The sequence below is a fragment of the Benincasa hispida genome, chromosome 8 (assembly GCF_027475165.1).
Source record: "Benincasa hispida cultivar pf3 chromosome 8, pf3_genome.v1.1, whole genome shotgun sequence".
Taxonomy (NCBI): domain Eukaryota; kingdom Viridiplantae; phylum Streptophyta; class Magnoliopsida; order Cucurbitales; family Cucurbitaceae; genus Benincasa; species Benincasa hispida.
In genome coordinates, this window is record NC_143485.1 from 16,839,429 (window position 1) to 16,858,238 (window position 18,810).

The following is an 18,810-nucleotide window of genomic DNA, read 5'->3' on the forward strand; positions in this document are numbered from 1 at the left end:
AATTGTGTACTTGGTCCACGATTTCTCTACCTATTTTTGTCAATTCTTTCTTTTCCAACTTATTTTTGTCATCATTTATCAAAATAATATTATTTTTTAAAATTCCCAATTGTTACAAACTTGAAAGTATAGAGAGTAAATCATTACATACTAAAGTTCAAGAAATAATTTGTTACAAATTTGAAAGAATATGAACTAAATAAAAATCAAAGATCAAGGATTAAATCATTATATTTACAGAAGTTCAAGGATTATACTAAAGGCTATTTCTACAACTGAATCCAATCAAACTCAGCTACAAATACTCCCTACTTATATCCATTTTTTGAAAAATAAAAAAAGCCGTAATTTATATTTCATAGATATTTAGGTAAGCTCTACAAAAAGGAAGATGTCATTTTCATGAATATTTGCATTAAAAAAGTTCGTGCTTTAATCTACTATAAATGTATACATAATTCGAATCTTTTGGAGTTTGAAGAATTTTAATGTTATTCTCTTAATTATTTGGAATAATCAAAATATAAAAATATTCACTTTTTGTGCAGTACTAAATAAATAAGTGGATAAGAAACGTAGCTATTGAACCACTTAAATAAACATCCAAAAGATATGAAATACTTTTTTCTCCCTAGTTTTCGTTCCTTAAGTTTCAAAATAAAGTTGAAGCTTAATTTTCATCTGGCCTTTAAATTTTAAAAGATTAATGATGGAGGAATTAAATATAATAGAGAAAAAGGGAGCAAATATTGAGAAATAGATACGTAAATAATTAGGTTGAGGCACAAATATCTCACTTTCTTGAAGATTCAAGCCATTTGCGGTGTGTATTGAATTTATTTATACCAACCACCAGTACAACAAATATTCTCTAGTATGTCCCCTCCAGGATAGAACAATCCAACTAAAACATTGTGTAGCTCAAATCATTCTCCAAGATTGAGCTCAAAACTCCACAACTAAAATACCATTCTTTTGGCCAATTGCTTTTTAAAAAAGCTAATAAGAAAAAGTAAGAGAGGAAGATAGGTTGAGTATTGTTGGTATGTTGTGTTATGATGTGAGAAAAAGAAACACTAGATATTTATACTAAATTTTAGGTCTATGTATTTGATACAAAACTAATTAACATTTCTCCAAATAACCCTAACAAATATGTTTTTCTCTAATTTAATAATGAAAACTTCTTTTTTAACTTTCTAACTTTCTTATATATAACTTAAAGCTCATTAAAAATATTAAAAATGTAATAATCCCCCATTTACGCCCAATTTTTTTTTTCTGGTCTATACTACCATCTGGTTTCAATTTTTTTCTAGGATCCATTTACACCCAATAGTTTTACAACTCAGTTGTAAATCAACTAGTTTCAAAATTTTATTAGAAATTAATGATTTCATCTCATCATTTATAGTCTCCTTCCAGAAAATTGCATCTAAAGATGTTAAAGCTTATTGCAAAGAAATTAGTGTTTTCTGAACATTATAAACATAAAATCAGAACCAAAATCTTTCACAATTTTAACTCTTTTACTCCTTCTCAATTCTATTGGAGAATTGTTGTCATTATTATTACCAGAAGTCAAGGAACCAATCTTAGAAGTTTATTCGTTACTTTGACCCCCACTATTTCTTGACTATAGGGAATTTCTCTTCATAAAAAATGACATTATTTGATTCAAAAATCATATTATGTTCAATATCAAGAAATAGGTTGTACTATTAATTGCATATCCAAGAAAAACAGAAGTGGTAGCTTTAGATCTAAATTTTGATCATTTAAGATCTATTAGTCTTACAAAACTAAACATCCCCAAACTCTTAAATATCCCAAATTTGGCTTATACCTTTTTCATAATTGAAAATGTGTAATCCTTGTCTTTTTATGTGGCACTCTATTTAACACATGACAAGCAGTCAAAACCATTTCAGCCTAAAGATTAAAAGATGCAGCTGATTCTAGTAGCATAGCATTCATCAGACCAATTAAGGTTCTATTTTTCCTCTCTGCTACTCCATTAGAAGAAGGTGAATATGGGAGAGCAGTCTCATGAATTATTTCTAATGGTTCAACATATGAATTGAATTCAAATGATTCATATTCTTGACCTCTATCACTTCTAATTCTTTTAATTTTTCTACTGAATTGATTTTCAACTTCAAGGAGAAATTTTTTTAAATTCTCAAAAGGATCATTTTTATTTTTCTATAAATAGACATAAGTATATTTTGAGAAATCATCAATAAAAGAGATAACGTATCTATTTTCTCCTCTAGTTAAAATTCCTTCAAATTCACACAAATCTATGTGAATTAATTCTAGTAATTCAGTATTTCTTTCAACACTTTTATAGTTTCTTTTATGATATTAGCTTTACTGCATGTTTCACATTTCTCAAAATTAATTTTGAAACTAGGAATTAATCCAAGGCTACTCATTTAGGAAGTACAGATGCTTCTAATTGTGCAAAAAATCTGTATCAGATACGGATACGTCTAGATACGTGGTAGATACGTGTTTGGTACGTGATTTGAAGTATCTGATTTTTTATTTTTATTCTTAATTTTCAGATACGCGTATTTGCTTCCAGATACGTGAAGGGGATACGTTGGTCAATTTTTTTTTTTTTTTTAAATTTAAGCCCAACCCACAACTCATTTTATTTTAGTGCATGTTTAGGAATGATTTTAAAATCATCAAAAATCACTTTTTTTTCATTTTTAAAATCACTCAAAAACACTTTTAATTACTCAAAATTAATTTAGTTTTCAATTTTACACTTTTAAATGCAATTTTCATATCGTCAAAATTAGTTTTGAAGGATTAAACATGTTTCACGATGATTTGAAAATAAAAAAAGTGATTTCAACAATTTTAAAATCACTTTCAAACATAAAAGTCTACTTAAATTGAGCAAATCCAAAATAAAATAAATTAAAAGTGATAAAAACATCAAAATTAAAAAAAAAAAAAAAAACTCGAAACGTAAGTAAATCTTCATTCTTCCTATATATATATATAAATAGATAGATAGATAGATAGATAGATAGATAGATAGATAGATAGATAGATAGATAGATAAATAGATAGATAGATAGATGAAAAGGGCCCTTGCTACTTATTGTTGTTATGAAAATGCATCAAAGATAGTATCTGATCTGATCCCCATGCGATAATCCCCTTGCAAGACAATTTGGTTTTGACTAATGAATTCTGGCACCCGGTCACGACGTCAATCAAGCGCGTCATCTTTAACCTTTCGAAACTGGCGGGGTACTGGACACATATGATGAGAAAGGGCATCGGGGCTCCTTTCGTGATAATGTCGAATGGCAGAGAGGGCAAGATGATCTTGGAGTATGTCAGATGGTGGCATCAACTAACGTTTTCTTACTTCTCACAAGGAATCAACAAGTCATTCGAGTTTGGGCAACAACTCCCTGATCAGGAACTATATATATATATAACGTATCTTTAACGTATTCGTATCTTAGCTTTTTAGAAATTAATGTATCAACATATCGTATTGTATCCATATCTATGTCTGTGCTTCTTAACTAATTATCCCCACATATTTACTATTTATATGACATAAATGAGCATACCAAAAATTTAAAGAAGAGAGCATATAAATTGAATTGGTAGATTCTTTATTGACATTCTCAATGTTCAATTTGAACTTTTCATCACAAGCATAACCTTTCCCAACAAAAGTTCCCTTTTTTTTATCACATGCTGATCAGATTTCGTATTTGTTTAAAGCCAGCTTTATTAAGAAGATAACTCAATATTAAATTCTTCCTCATGGAAGGTGTGTAAAGCATATCTTTTAAAGTTAGAACCCTTCCAGAGGTGAATTTTAATTAAATCTCACCAATTTTCAAAATTTGGATTGTATGAGAATCACCAAACATTATTATTTTAGACTCCTCAAAAGGAATTTAAACTTTGAACCAATTTTTGTCATAACAGACATGTCTATTGGCTCCAGAGTGAACCTATCATCTTTGAACACTTTAAACCATACATATATCACTTATCATAGCCACAGATAGCTCTTTATTAACATTGGCATGTGGCACAGATCCTTGTTTTTGAAGTCTGCAAACTCGAGCAATATGTCCACTTTTGCCACAAACAAAACAAATTGAATTGGTATGTTAAGGATGTGCTTGGTTATTACTCACTTGCCTTGGATTTCTTTTATTAGAAATGTGAGATTTATAATTTGAAGAAATCGTGACTCAAATATCTTAGCTAGATTAGTTTATAACTAACTTTATCTTGTAACGGTCTGTTGGTATATGTTATAAATACCACTGATCAGAAAATAAAACAGAGTAGTTCATAATTTCTATTTTTCTGTAAACAAACAAGTTGTAAGCAATCTTCAAAGTGAAAAGAACGTGAATCTTCCCGAGGACATAGGTATCTTAGCCAAACCACGTAATCCTGTTTGTTTCTTCTTCTTCTATTTATCTTCTTCCTTCAATCAACATCAATCTTTCTGCAAATCACGTAAACTAATAGTTACCAAGATCAAACCTTAATTTTTTAGATACAACAAATTTGCAGAGACAGGATTTGAACCCATGACTTCAAGGTTATGAGCCTTGCAAGCTACTAAGTTGCTCTACCCCGTTGAAAAAGCACTATCTCGTTGAAAGGTTCTATACATCTACTCTTTCTCAAGGCATTTATTTAGACAAAGACTCTGATTTTCCTCTTTTCGGATGGTAAATATTTCTCAGAACATGGAGTATGAATCAAACCCATGTTTTAATTGAAATTGAGATATTGATGCAAGTTCTTCCCCTTTGAATCAGATAGATTCAATATCTGAAGGAGGTTGACAATAAGTTCTTTCAAAATTGTGATTCACCGCCTACGTGCCCTTTACGCCCACTCATTTCGAAGAACACTAACCCCCCTACCGTCTTACCACGGCTCCTGGCACGGAGTTAGCCGGGGCTTCTTCTTCGAGTCCTGTCATGATCGCGTACTTGAAGAAAGAGCTTTACAAGTGGCATTGCCCTTCTAGAAAGATTTATACAATTTATACCTTTTGTCACCACTTTGTGGAAAATCGTTAGGTATGAATATGTTAGATACCTATGACTCGATTGTTGAAATAGTATCTCTCTCTCTCCAAAGATCAAGACTTAAATCGTGCTTTGTGGAAAATCGATTTCAGAGTATCAAGTTAAATCGTGCATCGATTTTCTTCTATCAAGTAGTATCAAATGAGTCGTTTTCGTCTTCGAGTAAAGATCAAGACTCATCGAGTAGAGTCGATTATCGATCAGCACTCAACGTGTTCCATCGAGCCAAAATCGAGGATAGAAGAAAATTTGCATTGAGTATCGAGTAGAAACTTATCGAGCATCGAGTATCTAGCATTAAGGATTTGACAGAGTCTTTCTCAGCCATTTCTTCATCATCTCAGTGTTGATCATGAGTAATTGGGCCTAGAGAAAATCGAATAACCCAACAATTTGTTGTATCAGAGCATTTAAATATCATCAAGGTCAGCATTCTTGGAGCATCAAGATACTCAAGAAAAACATTCTCGATACTCTTTCAGGTCAATGATGGCTGTTGCTAGATTTGAAATAGAAAAGTTTGATGGAAAGGGTGATTTTGGTCTATGGAAAGCCATAATCAAAGCTATTCTTGGACAACAGAGAGCTCATAAAGCCCTTTAGGCCCGTCGACTTTGTAACCTACATTAATAGCTCAAGAAAGGGAAGGTATCGAACTTACTGCCTATGGAACTTTAGTTCTTAATCTCAGTGATAGCATCTTGAGACAGGTGATCGATCAAGACACGGTCTACAAGATGTGGGTCAAGCTGGAAGGTCTCTTTGCAATTAATGATTTCCCAACAAGATGTACCTAAAGGAAAAGTTCTATACTTTTAAGATGAACTCTGCTAAACCACTATCAGACAATCTGGATGAGTTTAAAAGGATAGTTTATGAGTTTAAGAGTCTTAGCAAAAAGATTGGCGATGAGAATGAAGCCTTTGTCTTGAACTCTCTACCCGAAGCCTATAAGGAGGAAAAGAATGCCTTGAAATACGACAGGGAGTCAATTACCACTAATTCCATTATTTCAGCATTAAGAACTAGAAAGTGGGAGCTTCAGTCAATAAAAAAGGAATAGCTTGATGCATAAGGGTTGTTTGTCAAGGGCAAGAATAAACAGAATCGGTCTAAAGGGACTAAAAATCAGCCTGGTGAAGAGCATAAATGGAAAGGACACTTGATGAGGGATTGCTACAACTTAAAATGGAAAAATCAGGAAAAAGAGAAGGATCGAAACAGAAGCTTCAGTGGTTGAAGGGTCCTACTTCTATTCTGATGCCTTAACCTCTATTAGAAACAAAACCAACCAAATAAGTACTCTTGAGAAGCATGACTGGGTACTTGACTCTGGTTGTACCTATCATATGAAACCCTTCAGACCTTGGTTTAATACCTACAAGTATGTGGATGGAAAATCTGTGTACATGGGGAACAATGAAGCCTGCAAAATCAAAGGGGTTGGTTCAGTATACTTAAAGCTAAACGATGGATCAATCAAGCTTCTCAGAAATGTGAGACATGTACTTTTACTCAAGAAAAATTTGATATCTCCAGGTATGGTTGACTTCCTTGGGTGTGGGTGCAGAGGAAAAGATGGAATCCTAGAGATGATTAAGGATTCTAGGGTAGTGTTGGTGAAAATGTCAATGATCTTTATGTAGTAAGGGGAGTAAAGATGATGACCAATGCGTACACTGTTTCAACAGCAAGCTTGACAGAAGCAGACTTGTGGCACAAAAGACTATCCCATACAATGAAAAAAGGATGCAAGCACTGTCTAAACAAGGTATACTGCCCAAAGAGATCAATGAGCATCTTTCCTTCTGTGAACACTAAATTCCAGGGAAAGCAACCAGACAAAGTTTCACAAATCTCAGCATACCACCAAAGAAACATTGGATTATGTTCATTCTGACCTATAGGGACCATCTTCTACATCAAGCCTTAGTGGCTCAAGGTATTTTCTAACCTTTATAGATGAATTTTCTAGGAAGAGTTGGATATACTTTCTTAAAACAAAGGACCAAGTTTTTAAGAAGTTTAAAGAATGGAAAGCTATGATAGAAACCCAAACATCTAAAAGGTTAAAATATTTTAGAACCGACAATGGTCTTGAGTTTTGCAATGAATACTTTGACAAATACTGTAGTGAGAATGGTATAACTATTTATTGAATTGTGAGGTATACACCTCAAGGTTGTTGAGAGGTTAAACAGAACTTTAATGAAAAAGGTAAGATATTTGCTTTCTGATGCTATCCTAAGTGAAAACTATTGCGCAGAAGCTGCAGCCTACATAGTGAATACCTTGAATAGGTGCCCTCACACATCTCTAGAGATGTTTACCCCTGAGGAGAAATGGACTAATCATCCTTCTAATCTAGACAACCTTAAGGTTTTTGGGTGTGTAGGGTTTGTTCACCAAAATAAAGGAAAGTTGAAAGCCATAGCAGTTAAGTGCATGTTTGTAGGCTTCACAGATGGTGTCAAAGGATATAAAATGTGGCATCCAGTAGAGAGAAAGTTCATAATTGGTAGAAACATCACTTTTAGAAAAGATGAGATGTTTATGCAAATGGAGAAAAAACTTGAGGATAGAGGTGAATCATCTACCACAAGAATTGAGGTGGAGTTAGCAACTAAGCAACCAACAGAATCTAACCTACCTAGTGACACAGGAAAAGTTGAGGAAGATGCAGGGGAACAAGAGGAGACTGTAAATGAGCAGCCTGACTTGAGTCAGTATGTCTTAGCTAGGGATAGACAAAGGAGAACCATTACCCCTTCAGCTAGATATACTAAAATGAACTATATGAATTTGGTTCTAAATGTTGTTGTGGCTCCTACTAACCGAGAACCAACAACCTTTGAAAAAGCAACAAGTTGTGTTGATGCAAGGGATTGGATAGAAGCTATGAATAAGGAAATGCATTCACTAAAAGTGAATGATACTTGGTCTTTAATTCCTATGCCTAAGGGTTATAAACCAGTTGCCTCTAAATGGGTTTTCAAACTTAAGGAAGGTGCATCATGTGATAAAAAAAACCTAGGTATAAGGCAAGGTTGGTTGCAAAGGGGTTTACTCAAAGACAAGGAATAGAATACTCAGAGGTTTTCTCTCTAGTTGTCAAAAAAACATCCATAAGACTTCTCTTATCCTTGGTTGCTCAAAATAACTTAGAATTGTATCAACTAGATGTGAAAACTGTCTTCCTTCATGGACATCTAGAAGAGACAATCTATATGACGCAACATAAGGGATTTGAATTTAAAGGAAAAGAAAATCTTTATTGCTTACTAAACAAGTCAATCTATGGGTTAAAACAATCACCTAGGTGTTGGTATAGAAGGTTCAATGATTATATTTCTAGCATTGGTTTAAAAATTTCATTTGACATATGTGTTTATGTAAATACAGGTTCCTACAAGGACAAGGTTTACCTACTCATATAGTAGATGATATGTTACTGGCAGGTAGGTCAAAAGAAGATTTAATCCGTGTTAAAAACCTCTTAAAAAGGGAGTTTGATATGAAGAACTTGGGAGAAGCAAGCAAGGTCCTAGGAATTGAAATCCTAAGGAACAGGGAGGAGTATGTTTTAAGCATTGATCAGTTTAACTATTGTGAGAATATCCTAAAATGGTTCAATATGAGTGATGCTAAACCTGTAAGCTTAGCTATTGCTCAGCAATTCAAGCTATCCTCAGCCAACTCTCCTAAAGATTATGACCAAGAACATCAAAAACAGATGTCATTATAGCCTATAGTCAGGCAGTCGGAAACCTAATGTATTTGATGATTTCTACCAAACCTGATCTCTCATATTCAATTAGCCTTTTTATTAGATATATGTCTAATCCAAGTAAGAGACATTAGGAGGTTACTAAATAGATCTAAGATACTTAGTTTGGTCCAAAAATTCAAGACTAGTCTACAAAAAATTAGGTGAACCAAACTTAGAACTATATGGATATGTGGATGCTGACTATGCTGGTGATTTGGACAAAAGAAGGTCCCTAACAGGTTACCTATTCCTTTATGGTCCTAATCTAATCAGTTAGAAAGCAACACTACAACCTATAGTAGCTTTATCTACAACAGAAGCTAAATATATGCCTTTAACAAAAGCAATTAAAGAGGCATTGTGGCTTAAAGGATTACATAAAGGTTGTGGAATAGATCAAACAGTGGTAAAACTCTACTGTGACAACCAAAGTGCTATCCATTTATCCCGAAATCCACAATACCACACTAGAACTAAACACATTGATATAAAGTATCATTTCATTAGAGACAAAGTAGAGACAGGGGAAATAGAAATTTTAAAGGTTCACACATCAGAGAATGCAGCTGACATGTTGACAAAGCTAGTTTCAAAGCTTAAATTAGTCAAATGACTAGAACGGGTTGGTTTCGAAATTCCAGACACAGGGTAAACATAATGGTCAAAATCATGGAGATCAGAAGATTACAAGACATTAAAGTCAAGGTGGAGAATTTGAAGAAAACATGACTCAAATACCTCAGCTAGTTTAGTTTATAACTAACTTTATCTTGTAATGATATGTTGGTATATGTTATAAATACCACTAATCAGGAAAAAAAAAAACAGAGTAATTCATAATTTCTATTTTTCTGTAAACAAACAAGCTGTAAGCAATCTTCAAAGTGAAAAGAACGTGAATTTTCCCATGAATATAGGTATCTTGGCCGAACCACGTAATCCTGTATGTTTCTTCTTCTTCTCTTTATCTTCTTCCTTCGATTGACATCAATCTTTCTGCAAATCGCATAAACACAATCTTGTTATCAAAATCATATCGATTTCAGAGTATCGAGTTGAATCGTGCATCAATTTTCTTCTATCGAGTAGCATCGAGTCAAACATTTTCGTCTTCGAGTTGCTTCGAGTAAAGATCAAGACTTGTCGAGTAGAATCGAGTATCGATCAGCACTCAACGTGTTCCATCGAGCCAAGAATAGAAACTCGTCAAGGATAGAAGGAAATTTGCATCGAGTATCGAGTAGAAACTTTTTGAGCATGGAGCATCAAGCATCGAGAATTTGACAGAGTTTTTCTCAGCCATTTCTTCATCATCTCAGTATTGATCTTGAGTAATTGGGTCTAGAGAAGATTGAATAACCTAACATTATTCTTGTTCATATGATTCTTCTTTAGCTTTAAACGACTATTTTTAGGAATATGACCATTAGATAAATTATCATTAGATGAGATTAGGTTTACCTTTGTGAGATTTTCACTGTCTTCTTGAATCAAAACTCTTGCCCTCTTGCCTCTTCCTCCACACGATTGTGAGTAATTAATACTTCTAGAGAGATTTCCTTTTGCTTATGACGTATACTTTTCTAAAATTCTCTCCATGATGGTAGAAGTTTATAAATTATGCTGGCAATAATAAGATTGTCTCGAATCTTAATCCCTTCATATGCTACTTCAACCACTATCATCTGAAAGTCTTGTGCTTGCTCTATGACAAACTTTCCATCCACCATTTGAAAGCGAAAGAAGAGACTTGCTATTTTTTCACGACTAATAAAGGGAATTGTGGGAATTAGACTGAGTTGTGGGACTTAAAATAAGCTTGAATAAAGGAAATTTGGAGACGAAGCTCACTAATGCAACTTAAAGAACACCTTCTTCAACCTCTCAAGTTTTCATTAAAACTCAACAAGTATATCAATTTTTGCATGCTCGATTCTCAGTCCAATCTTCTCTATTTATTGCAAGGTCGTCATGCAAAATAGGTTGTTGCATGAGGAGCAGCCCATACTTAGAGATTGACTTCAAGAAGAAGGTGGAGAAATGAGTGAGCTTCTTAGTTGTGAAAGTGGAGTTCTCCCACTTTTCCATTTTTGTGTTTTTCAATTTCAAATTGATTTCCAAAATTGGTAATTTTACAAAATTAATTCATTAATTAATTTTCTAATAAAATTAATAACAAATAATTAATTCTAATTAATTTAATATCAAATATTAAATTAATTTTAACACAAGGTACTCAAGGCAGTTTCTTTTCTAGTGCCTTTCCTCGTTGCAGTGGAAACACTTTTCTTTGTCTGCAGCGTTAGCATCTCCTTTTCTACCAGTGGTTTTCTTCTTCCATTTCCCTTTGTTCTTCTTAACAAGAATACTCTTACTCTATGAAGAGGAAGCAACATCAGGCTTTTTGGAGGACATTACTCTTTTTTCAATGATAGTAACGTGTACTTCCGGTTCTCGACTTTTAGCTCTCATCATAGTCCGGTAAGCCTGTAGCTCATTTAGAAGAGTAGTCAAGTTATATTATGTTTTATTCATGAGCGCGTTCGTGCAGAACTGCGGAAAACTCTTTGGAAGAGATTCTAGAATAAAATCAACTTGACTCTTTTCGTCAATGACGACCCCATTAACTTCTGTCATATTGAAATGGACCATCATGTCCAGGACATGTTCTCTAACAGAGGCCCTTCTTTCATATGGTAGTTGTAAACGTATTTAATAACATCATGCCTTAAGGAAAAGGAAGGTTGTCCGAACATCCCATGGAGATATTCAATAATCTCTTTGGTAATACTTATACTCTCGTGTTTCTTTGCTAAGACGTCAGATATGCTGGCAAGGATATAGGCATGGGCTTTATCATTAGCCCTGATCCATCTATCGTACGCATCCTGATCAGTTCGATTTGCATTTGAGTTAGGAATGGGAGGACAATCCCCTTTTAAAACAAACCGTAAATTGTTTATCACCAGTATAGTATTCAAGTTTGATTTCCAAGTTGCATAATTATCGCCTATCCGTTTATCAGACGCCAACAATTGTACTGATAAACTCGTCATTCTGAAAAATATATAAAAAAAAAAAATTACCTGTGAATTGCTTTTTAAACCCAATCAAGTTTTAGAAAAGTAATAATATACCCAAGATTATTTTTGCAACGATACTACAGCAAGACATTCTTGACTAAATACTATCTCCAGGATAACTCATATTCCGATAGTCATTTAGCTACCATTTTTTGTCAGAAATTACTAATTCATTAGTAATTCTATAAGTGTAACCCTCTATTTTTAAACCTCAGAAGTCAATCCAACGATGCTCCTGAAGTTGGAAACTCAAAGTTGAAACCGATTTTAAAAATCCTATCCATTTATGGAGTTTAAGTTGTTCTAAATCCTATGTTACAACCCTTTGAGAGGATAGCCGTCATTAAACGACTAGTGAGACCGACTTAAAGATGACAAGTAGGCGCAACATAATAATCTCACGGTTCAAACCAACAGAAGAACTGTAGGATATGTTGACACATATCCTTCACCTACTTATTGTGAACTACTTCCCTCATTCGCTTTGGTCTTGATCTCATGACGAACACTTTCCGAATGGAGTTCACTCCCAGGGTGACACGAAGTGCTACACGGATCTCACGGTGGGAATTATCTAGGGACGTGAGAATTGAAATCAATATATCGTATATTTGATTTTTCCTTTGAACAACTTCCCCTCATTCACCATGATTAATTCACGCAAACACTTTTCGAATGGAGATCACTCCTAGGATGACACGAAGTGCCGCATGAACCTTTCAGTGTGAACATCTTGAGAACGTGAAAATTTTAAAATCAAAATGTCACATTTGATTTTAAGGTGAACAACTTCCTCCATTCACCCAACTCTGGATTCATGTAAACACTTTTTGAATGGAGATCACTCCCAGGGTGACACAAAGTGCCACAAGAATTTCGATCGTGAACTCTTAGGGACGTGAGAGCTAAAATTAATCATATTATATATGTTTATTAATCTTCTACTGAAGCGTTCTAACATATCATATACGGTGTTGATTTTCACTGAAGTGTTCTAATGTTAAACGAGGTATACATTTTCTTAGGCCTGTTCCGGCTAATTAAACAACCTAAGTCTAGGTGTTTATCCAAGTATAACATTTATATTTGGATTCAACTTATGATGTGTAGGTGATAAACCAGTTTTAAACCTTACATCGCTCACGTATTGCTCATAAAACCGGTTAACAATGCTCAATAATTCGGCCATAGTCCCCAGATAGGAGGTGTTCCGTAGACCGTCAACTTAAATACCCCTAGCCTTCGATAAGATTATATACCGATTGAGTTTGTAACCCGAGTTTTACGAGTTTAACAACCTATTTTAACTATTAAAACGAGTGGTTAATATACGTGAGCATGCAACTTTTCTTTGTTATGGATTTTAAATGTCTAACCCAATTTTATAACAATTTACAAAATTTTAGACATGCTAAACATCTACAACATTCGTCAAAGGTATTCAATATTTAATATAACATTTATATTAAATAAAAGAAACCCTAAACATGCATACTATATACTATAATATTTCATAACATACTTTCAATGTATGTAACATGCTTCCTATAGTGGGATTTTAAATCTACATGGCATATTGTATGCACATACAAAATTTATTTAATTATAACATACATCACATGTATAAATAATTAAATACATACTTATATGGTTTTAGTTTTCGCATTTTCAAGCAAACAAAGCCTAATTATTACAAAAACCAACAAGAAATAGCTCCAAAACTCTTTCGAACTGCTCAAATCGCTCCAAACTAGACCCAAACAGCTTGAACCGGATGTGAACTGCCTGAACCGGACCAGCGAAAACCTTTTTGAAGCTGAACCAGATCGAGTTTGAAGAAAATCGATCAAACCAATCAATCCTCGATGGTCCTCGCTCGGTCAACACACGTCAAGCTGGTCATCACAACTGCTCGCTCATTTGGTTCAAATGGAACTCGATTTATCAAAGATAAGTGTAAAAGAGAATTCTACGAGATGGAAATTCTTAGTGAGAAAGATAGACTTATAGAGGAGTTAAGTAAAATATAACTTAGTAAAGAGATTATGTTCCAATTGGACAGTGGGGGAAAAAAAAGGTATCTTGAATTTAGTGGTTTTATCAAAGATAAGTGTAAAGGAGAGAGAAGTATCCAAGGAAGTTTACTTTTTGGAAAGAGAAAGGAATTTAATGTGTTCAATACTCCTAGTTAAGTATGTTTGGAGGCAAGATATGAGGGGTTACAAGGTATTTGTTTTTGTGTAAAAGAAAAATATCTAATGATCATGTGGAACTTTAGGACAATATGTATTAGATGGAAAGATAGCTTACATAGATGATTTGGTATGGAACTTTGTTTTAACACAAGAATCTGTTGCCGAAATAGAAGGTCAAGAAGGGATAAGCTAAAATGGAGTTATTAGTAGCAGTAGATGATCGAGAACTATTGACATGGTATGTTGAGGCTTCATTAGTTAAGAGGTAAATCATTGAGGGCATTAGTAAGATTTAAGGGATTTTGACTTTGTGTGCTAGTTGGAAACATGAACTAGAAAGACCATCAAGTTGATTGAGAAAAGAAAATAATCCAACTCGAGGTAGACAATAATGGTATATGCACAAAAGTAAGTAAGTTGGATCTTCCAATATAACCATTGGTATAAGGGATAGACTTAGCAATAAAGTTGAGTTGATAGTAAGAAGTTACTAAAAGTGGATTTGGAGCATTACAAGATAGTATGTATTCTCTTGCATGGGCAATGAGTTAACTAGCTTTAGGGAGTACAAGTAATCCAAGCTAGAACTTATGAATCAAGAAGGTTTTATTGTTAAAAAAAATGACTTCAAGGATCAATTACAGTTATTACGAGGTTATGGAAATGTGTTATCAATTGACTGACGCTTTAGCATCTAAGGACTTCAAAACCACATTTTCAGAGGGAATTTTAGACTCATCCGCAACAGGATCTAACTAATGATATGTGATTGTTTTAAGGCAAAAGAAAAATATGAGGATTGGTTCAAGCAAGTTTTATAGCCCATGACAATATAGAGCCTCATGATGAGTTTCTCATGAATGTGAGACTTAATTAGACAAAGTTATTCTCAGACATGTAGACCCTAGGAAAGACATCACAGTTGGCACTTCTAAAGTAGAAGCAGTTTTCAGTTGACTAGATTTGTTCTGGTACGTATCTTCAGATGATGCATTATATAGTATGACCAGTTTCTTTACATTATATATGAAGTTTTCCCAGTGACAAAATGGTAAGTTCAAATGTATGTTTTTAGTGGATAAGACTTTCTTAACTTCATGACCGTTTTCATAGATCTCAGCTCGAACGTGTAGAAGTGTTGCTGATTTTCAAAATCTTAAGTTTCATAGTTATTTATGGAAGGGCTTGTTACACCTCTTTTGGTACTAGTTTTAGCTATGTCAAACGATGACCCTCGTTTTGCATCTAGTTTTTTTGAAGAGTCTTTAGTTAGCATTTGGTACTCGATTGGATTTTGGTACAATTTTTCACCCATAGACTGATGGTCAAATAGAACATCTGAACCAGATATTGGAAGATATGTTGTGCGCTTATGCACTAGAGTTTTCAGAGAGTTGGGACTCTCACCTGCATTTAATGGAATTCGCATCTAATAATAGCTATCAGACTACCACTGACACATTGCCATTTGAGGCCCTATATGGAAAGAGTTGCAAGTCGCTAGTATGCCAAGGTGAGGTTGGTGAGAGTAAGTTGCTAGGTCCTAAGCTAGTGCAGACCACGAATGAGGCAATACAGAAGATCAGAGCTCGTATGCAACCAACTCAGAGTAGACAGAAAAGCTATGCCGATGTGAGACGTAAGGACTTGGAATTTGAGATTGGTGATAAAGTATTATTGAGGGTGGCACGTATTATGAGGTTTGGCAGGAAAAGAAAGCTGAGTTCGAGGTTAATTGGGCCTTTCGAGGTCTTAGAGCGAATTGGCCATAAAGCTTACTGATTGGCATTACCTCTAGCAGTCTTCAGTTCATAATGTCTTCCACATTTCTATTTTGAGGAAGGTATGTGACAGATCCATTCTATGTAGTTGACTTTGAGCCATTGCAGTTGAATGACAACTTGAGCTACGAGGAGAAGCCTGTAGAATTTCTCGCCAGAGAGGTAAAGACATTGCGCCCTAGGGAGATTGCGCTTGTAAAAGTCCTGTGGAAAATCACTAGTTCAAGGAGGCCACTTAAAAGTGAGAGAATGAGATGAGGGCTCAATACCCGGAGCTTTTTCAGGAATGAACTTTCGAGGACGAAAGTTCTTTGAGGAGGGAAGAATGTAACACCCCCGGAGTTTTTTTTTTTTCAAGAATGAACTTTCGAGGACAAAAGTTCTTTGAGGAGGGAAGAATGTAACACCCCGCACATTTTTTTAGTAATAATGTAATTTCAGTAGCTTTATTATTTGGAATTTCAGTAATTGTTATTAGTTTGAGGGCATTTTTGGAATTTTGGACTTCAAGTATAAGTGCGAAAATTTAATTGTTGGTGTGAAATTATTCACTTTGAAATTCAAATGGAAAATTAATGGCAGGAATTAATTTTGTTTTGAAACGGAAAGGAATTTAATAGTATAAAACAAAAATGAATTAAATGTAATTATATTTACTTCCTTTTTTGTTTTATTATTATTATTATTGTTATTGTTTTTTTTCATAAAAAGTCAAACCCCACCCCCCATTTTCTTCCTCATGTTCGTGAGCCCGTCCGACGCCGCCCAAAGCCGCTGCGTCAGTTTCTTCTTCATGACCTCCAACCACCACTACTCAAGCGTCGTTCGCTTTTGCCATCACTGGATCTATCGATTTGGGTAAGATTTCTGCAGTTTGGGTTTGTTTTCGGTTGATTCTTAAATACTCATTTACTTTTGGCATCAATTAGTTTATACCCATTGTGTTTCAACTTTGTATTCAAGTTTGTGAAGGTATTGAGGTGTTTTTCAGTGAAGCTGGAGTTTGTTTTAGCGAGTTTTGGTAAGTTTTATGCTTTGATTACCCTCTTGTGGATTAATTTTGGTTGTTGAGAAATTTTGGTAAAGTCATTTGGAAGTGATTTTTGACGAAGCTACATATGGATAATTTATTTGAGAGATTGGTAGTGAAGTATGTATTTGATTCAAGCTTTAATCATGTAAGCCTAATTTCAAATTATGATTAGGGGGTTGATTCAAATTAGAGGTTTGGAAGGTGAATTCGAATTGGACCACACCTTAGGTAAGGTTATCTGGAAATATTTTGTAATATTTGGGTGTTTGGAATTTGGCCTTAACTATTAATTTTAAAGCTTGGTTTATGTTTAGGCTTGATTAAGGATTCAAGAATTTCACAAAGATTCAATTGCTTTTTGGTTTGACCTAATATCAAGGTAAGTAATCTTACTACTAGAACTGCCCACAGGCCAGGCATTAGATGTATGCTAGCATGTTAAATGAAGGTTATGGCAGAATGACAGCATGAAAGATTGATAGTATAATATGATTAAAGTATGTTCTGTTACGAGATCCGAATTATTTATTTATGCACATAGACACTTGAATGCTAGTATGAGATGGTATGTGCTTCCATAGTTATATTTGATCTGATGATGTTAAGGTATACATGTATGTTGTAGAACCATGATATTGAGGTATATGTGTATGTTGTAGAGCCATGATGTTGAGGTTTATTTGTATGTCATAGATTCGTACAGTGATGATTATGATGTTGAGACTGTGCAAATGTCCTTACTGATTAGTTAGATGCCCATTAGATTTTGTGTTTCCTTTGGGATTCACCAGTTTTTGTTTCCTTCGGGATTCACTAGTTTGTGCTTCCTTCGGGATTCACCAGTTTGTGTCTCCTTCGGGATTCACCAGAGATAGTGAGCATACTTAACTACAGTAGGATAGGACTCAGACTCCTTCTTATTTCATGTGCATATGTGTCCCATGAGGACTAGAGCAGTTATATGTTTCAGTAGAGGTGGGTATCTAGAGAACATAGATACCCAGCTTGATCCCAGTAGTGGGGTTACTTACTGAGTATTTTATACTCATTCTTTCTCATGTTGTTGTTTCAAGTAAGGATAGAGATGCACTAGCGATGGACAAGCGGAATTCGTGATCGAGGCATTGGGACTATTTTTTACGCTTCCGCATCATGAAATTTAGAGTTCTTTTCATGTTTCTCTTAACTTTTAGTTTTGATGTTTAAAACTTATTTTTAAGAATTTTTTTTCCGACTTATTTATTATCCTTTATGATTTATGGGTACCCTACTATTGTTCTAATATTTGAAATTAATGAAAGTCTTTTGAACTTACCTTATTTAATTAGCATTTATTTCACCATAACCGAATGTCGTTTTGAGTTCCATGCATGCATGTATTTAATAACGGCCTAACTTAGGTCCTAGGGGATCAGGTTGTTACAAAACCAAATCTCTCTCAGCCTAGTGAGAAGGTGGGGTCTCTTGTTCAAGACCTAGATTCAGTACTTGATAGACTAACCTTTCCCTTAAATCGGGTAGGCATGAATTTCGTCTTGCACTCTATGTCCCCAGTTATCTATTCGGTCTTACCCCTAAAATGGGAAGCTTATTGAGTTGGCGTTGTTGAGGAAACCCTCATGTCAGAATTAGGATCACTTCGTATGTAGCACTTTACAACTCTTTGTAACAACTACAGAGTAGACTGCATCTAATAGTGTTACCAGAATAAGGTACCCAACCTTAATCATATACTATAGATCGTTTTTGCTATTTACCCGAACTTGATCCATCTTTATGTCTCTACATAAAGTTCAAGTATTCATATAATAGCCATGGATCTTAGTTTATTGGATTTAGACTTTTAT

General features: G+C 34.3%; 2 protein-coding genes across 2 annotated transcripts; one reads left to right on the forward strand and one right to left on the reverse strand.

Annotated features, from left to right (window-relative positions):
• Nucleotides 1–11,522: 11,522 nt before the first annotated feature.
• Nucleotides 11,523–11,927, reverse strand: LOC150034398 (uncharacterized). Its single transcript, XM_090316711.1, has one exon. It carries the CDS (start codon nucleotides 11,925–11,927, stop codon nucleotides 11,523–11,525), a length of 405 nt encoding a protein of 134 aa, XP_090172837.1.
• A 3,581-nt stretch (nucleotides 11,928–15,508) lies between these two features.
• On the forward strand, nucleotides 15,509–16,188 carry LOC120083942 (uncharacterized). Its single transcript, XM_039039850.2, has 2 exons — nucleotides 15,509–15,849; nucleotides 15,993–16,188. The coding sequence occupies exons 1-2, from the start codon at nucleotides 15,509–15,511 to the stop codon at nucleotides 16,186–16,188; spliced, it is 537 nt and encodes a 178-aa protein (XP_038895778.2).
• Nucleotides 16,189–18,810: the final 2,622 nt, after the last annotated feature.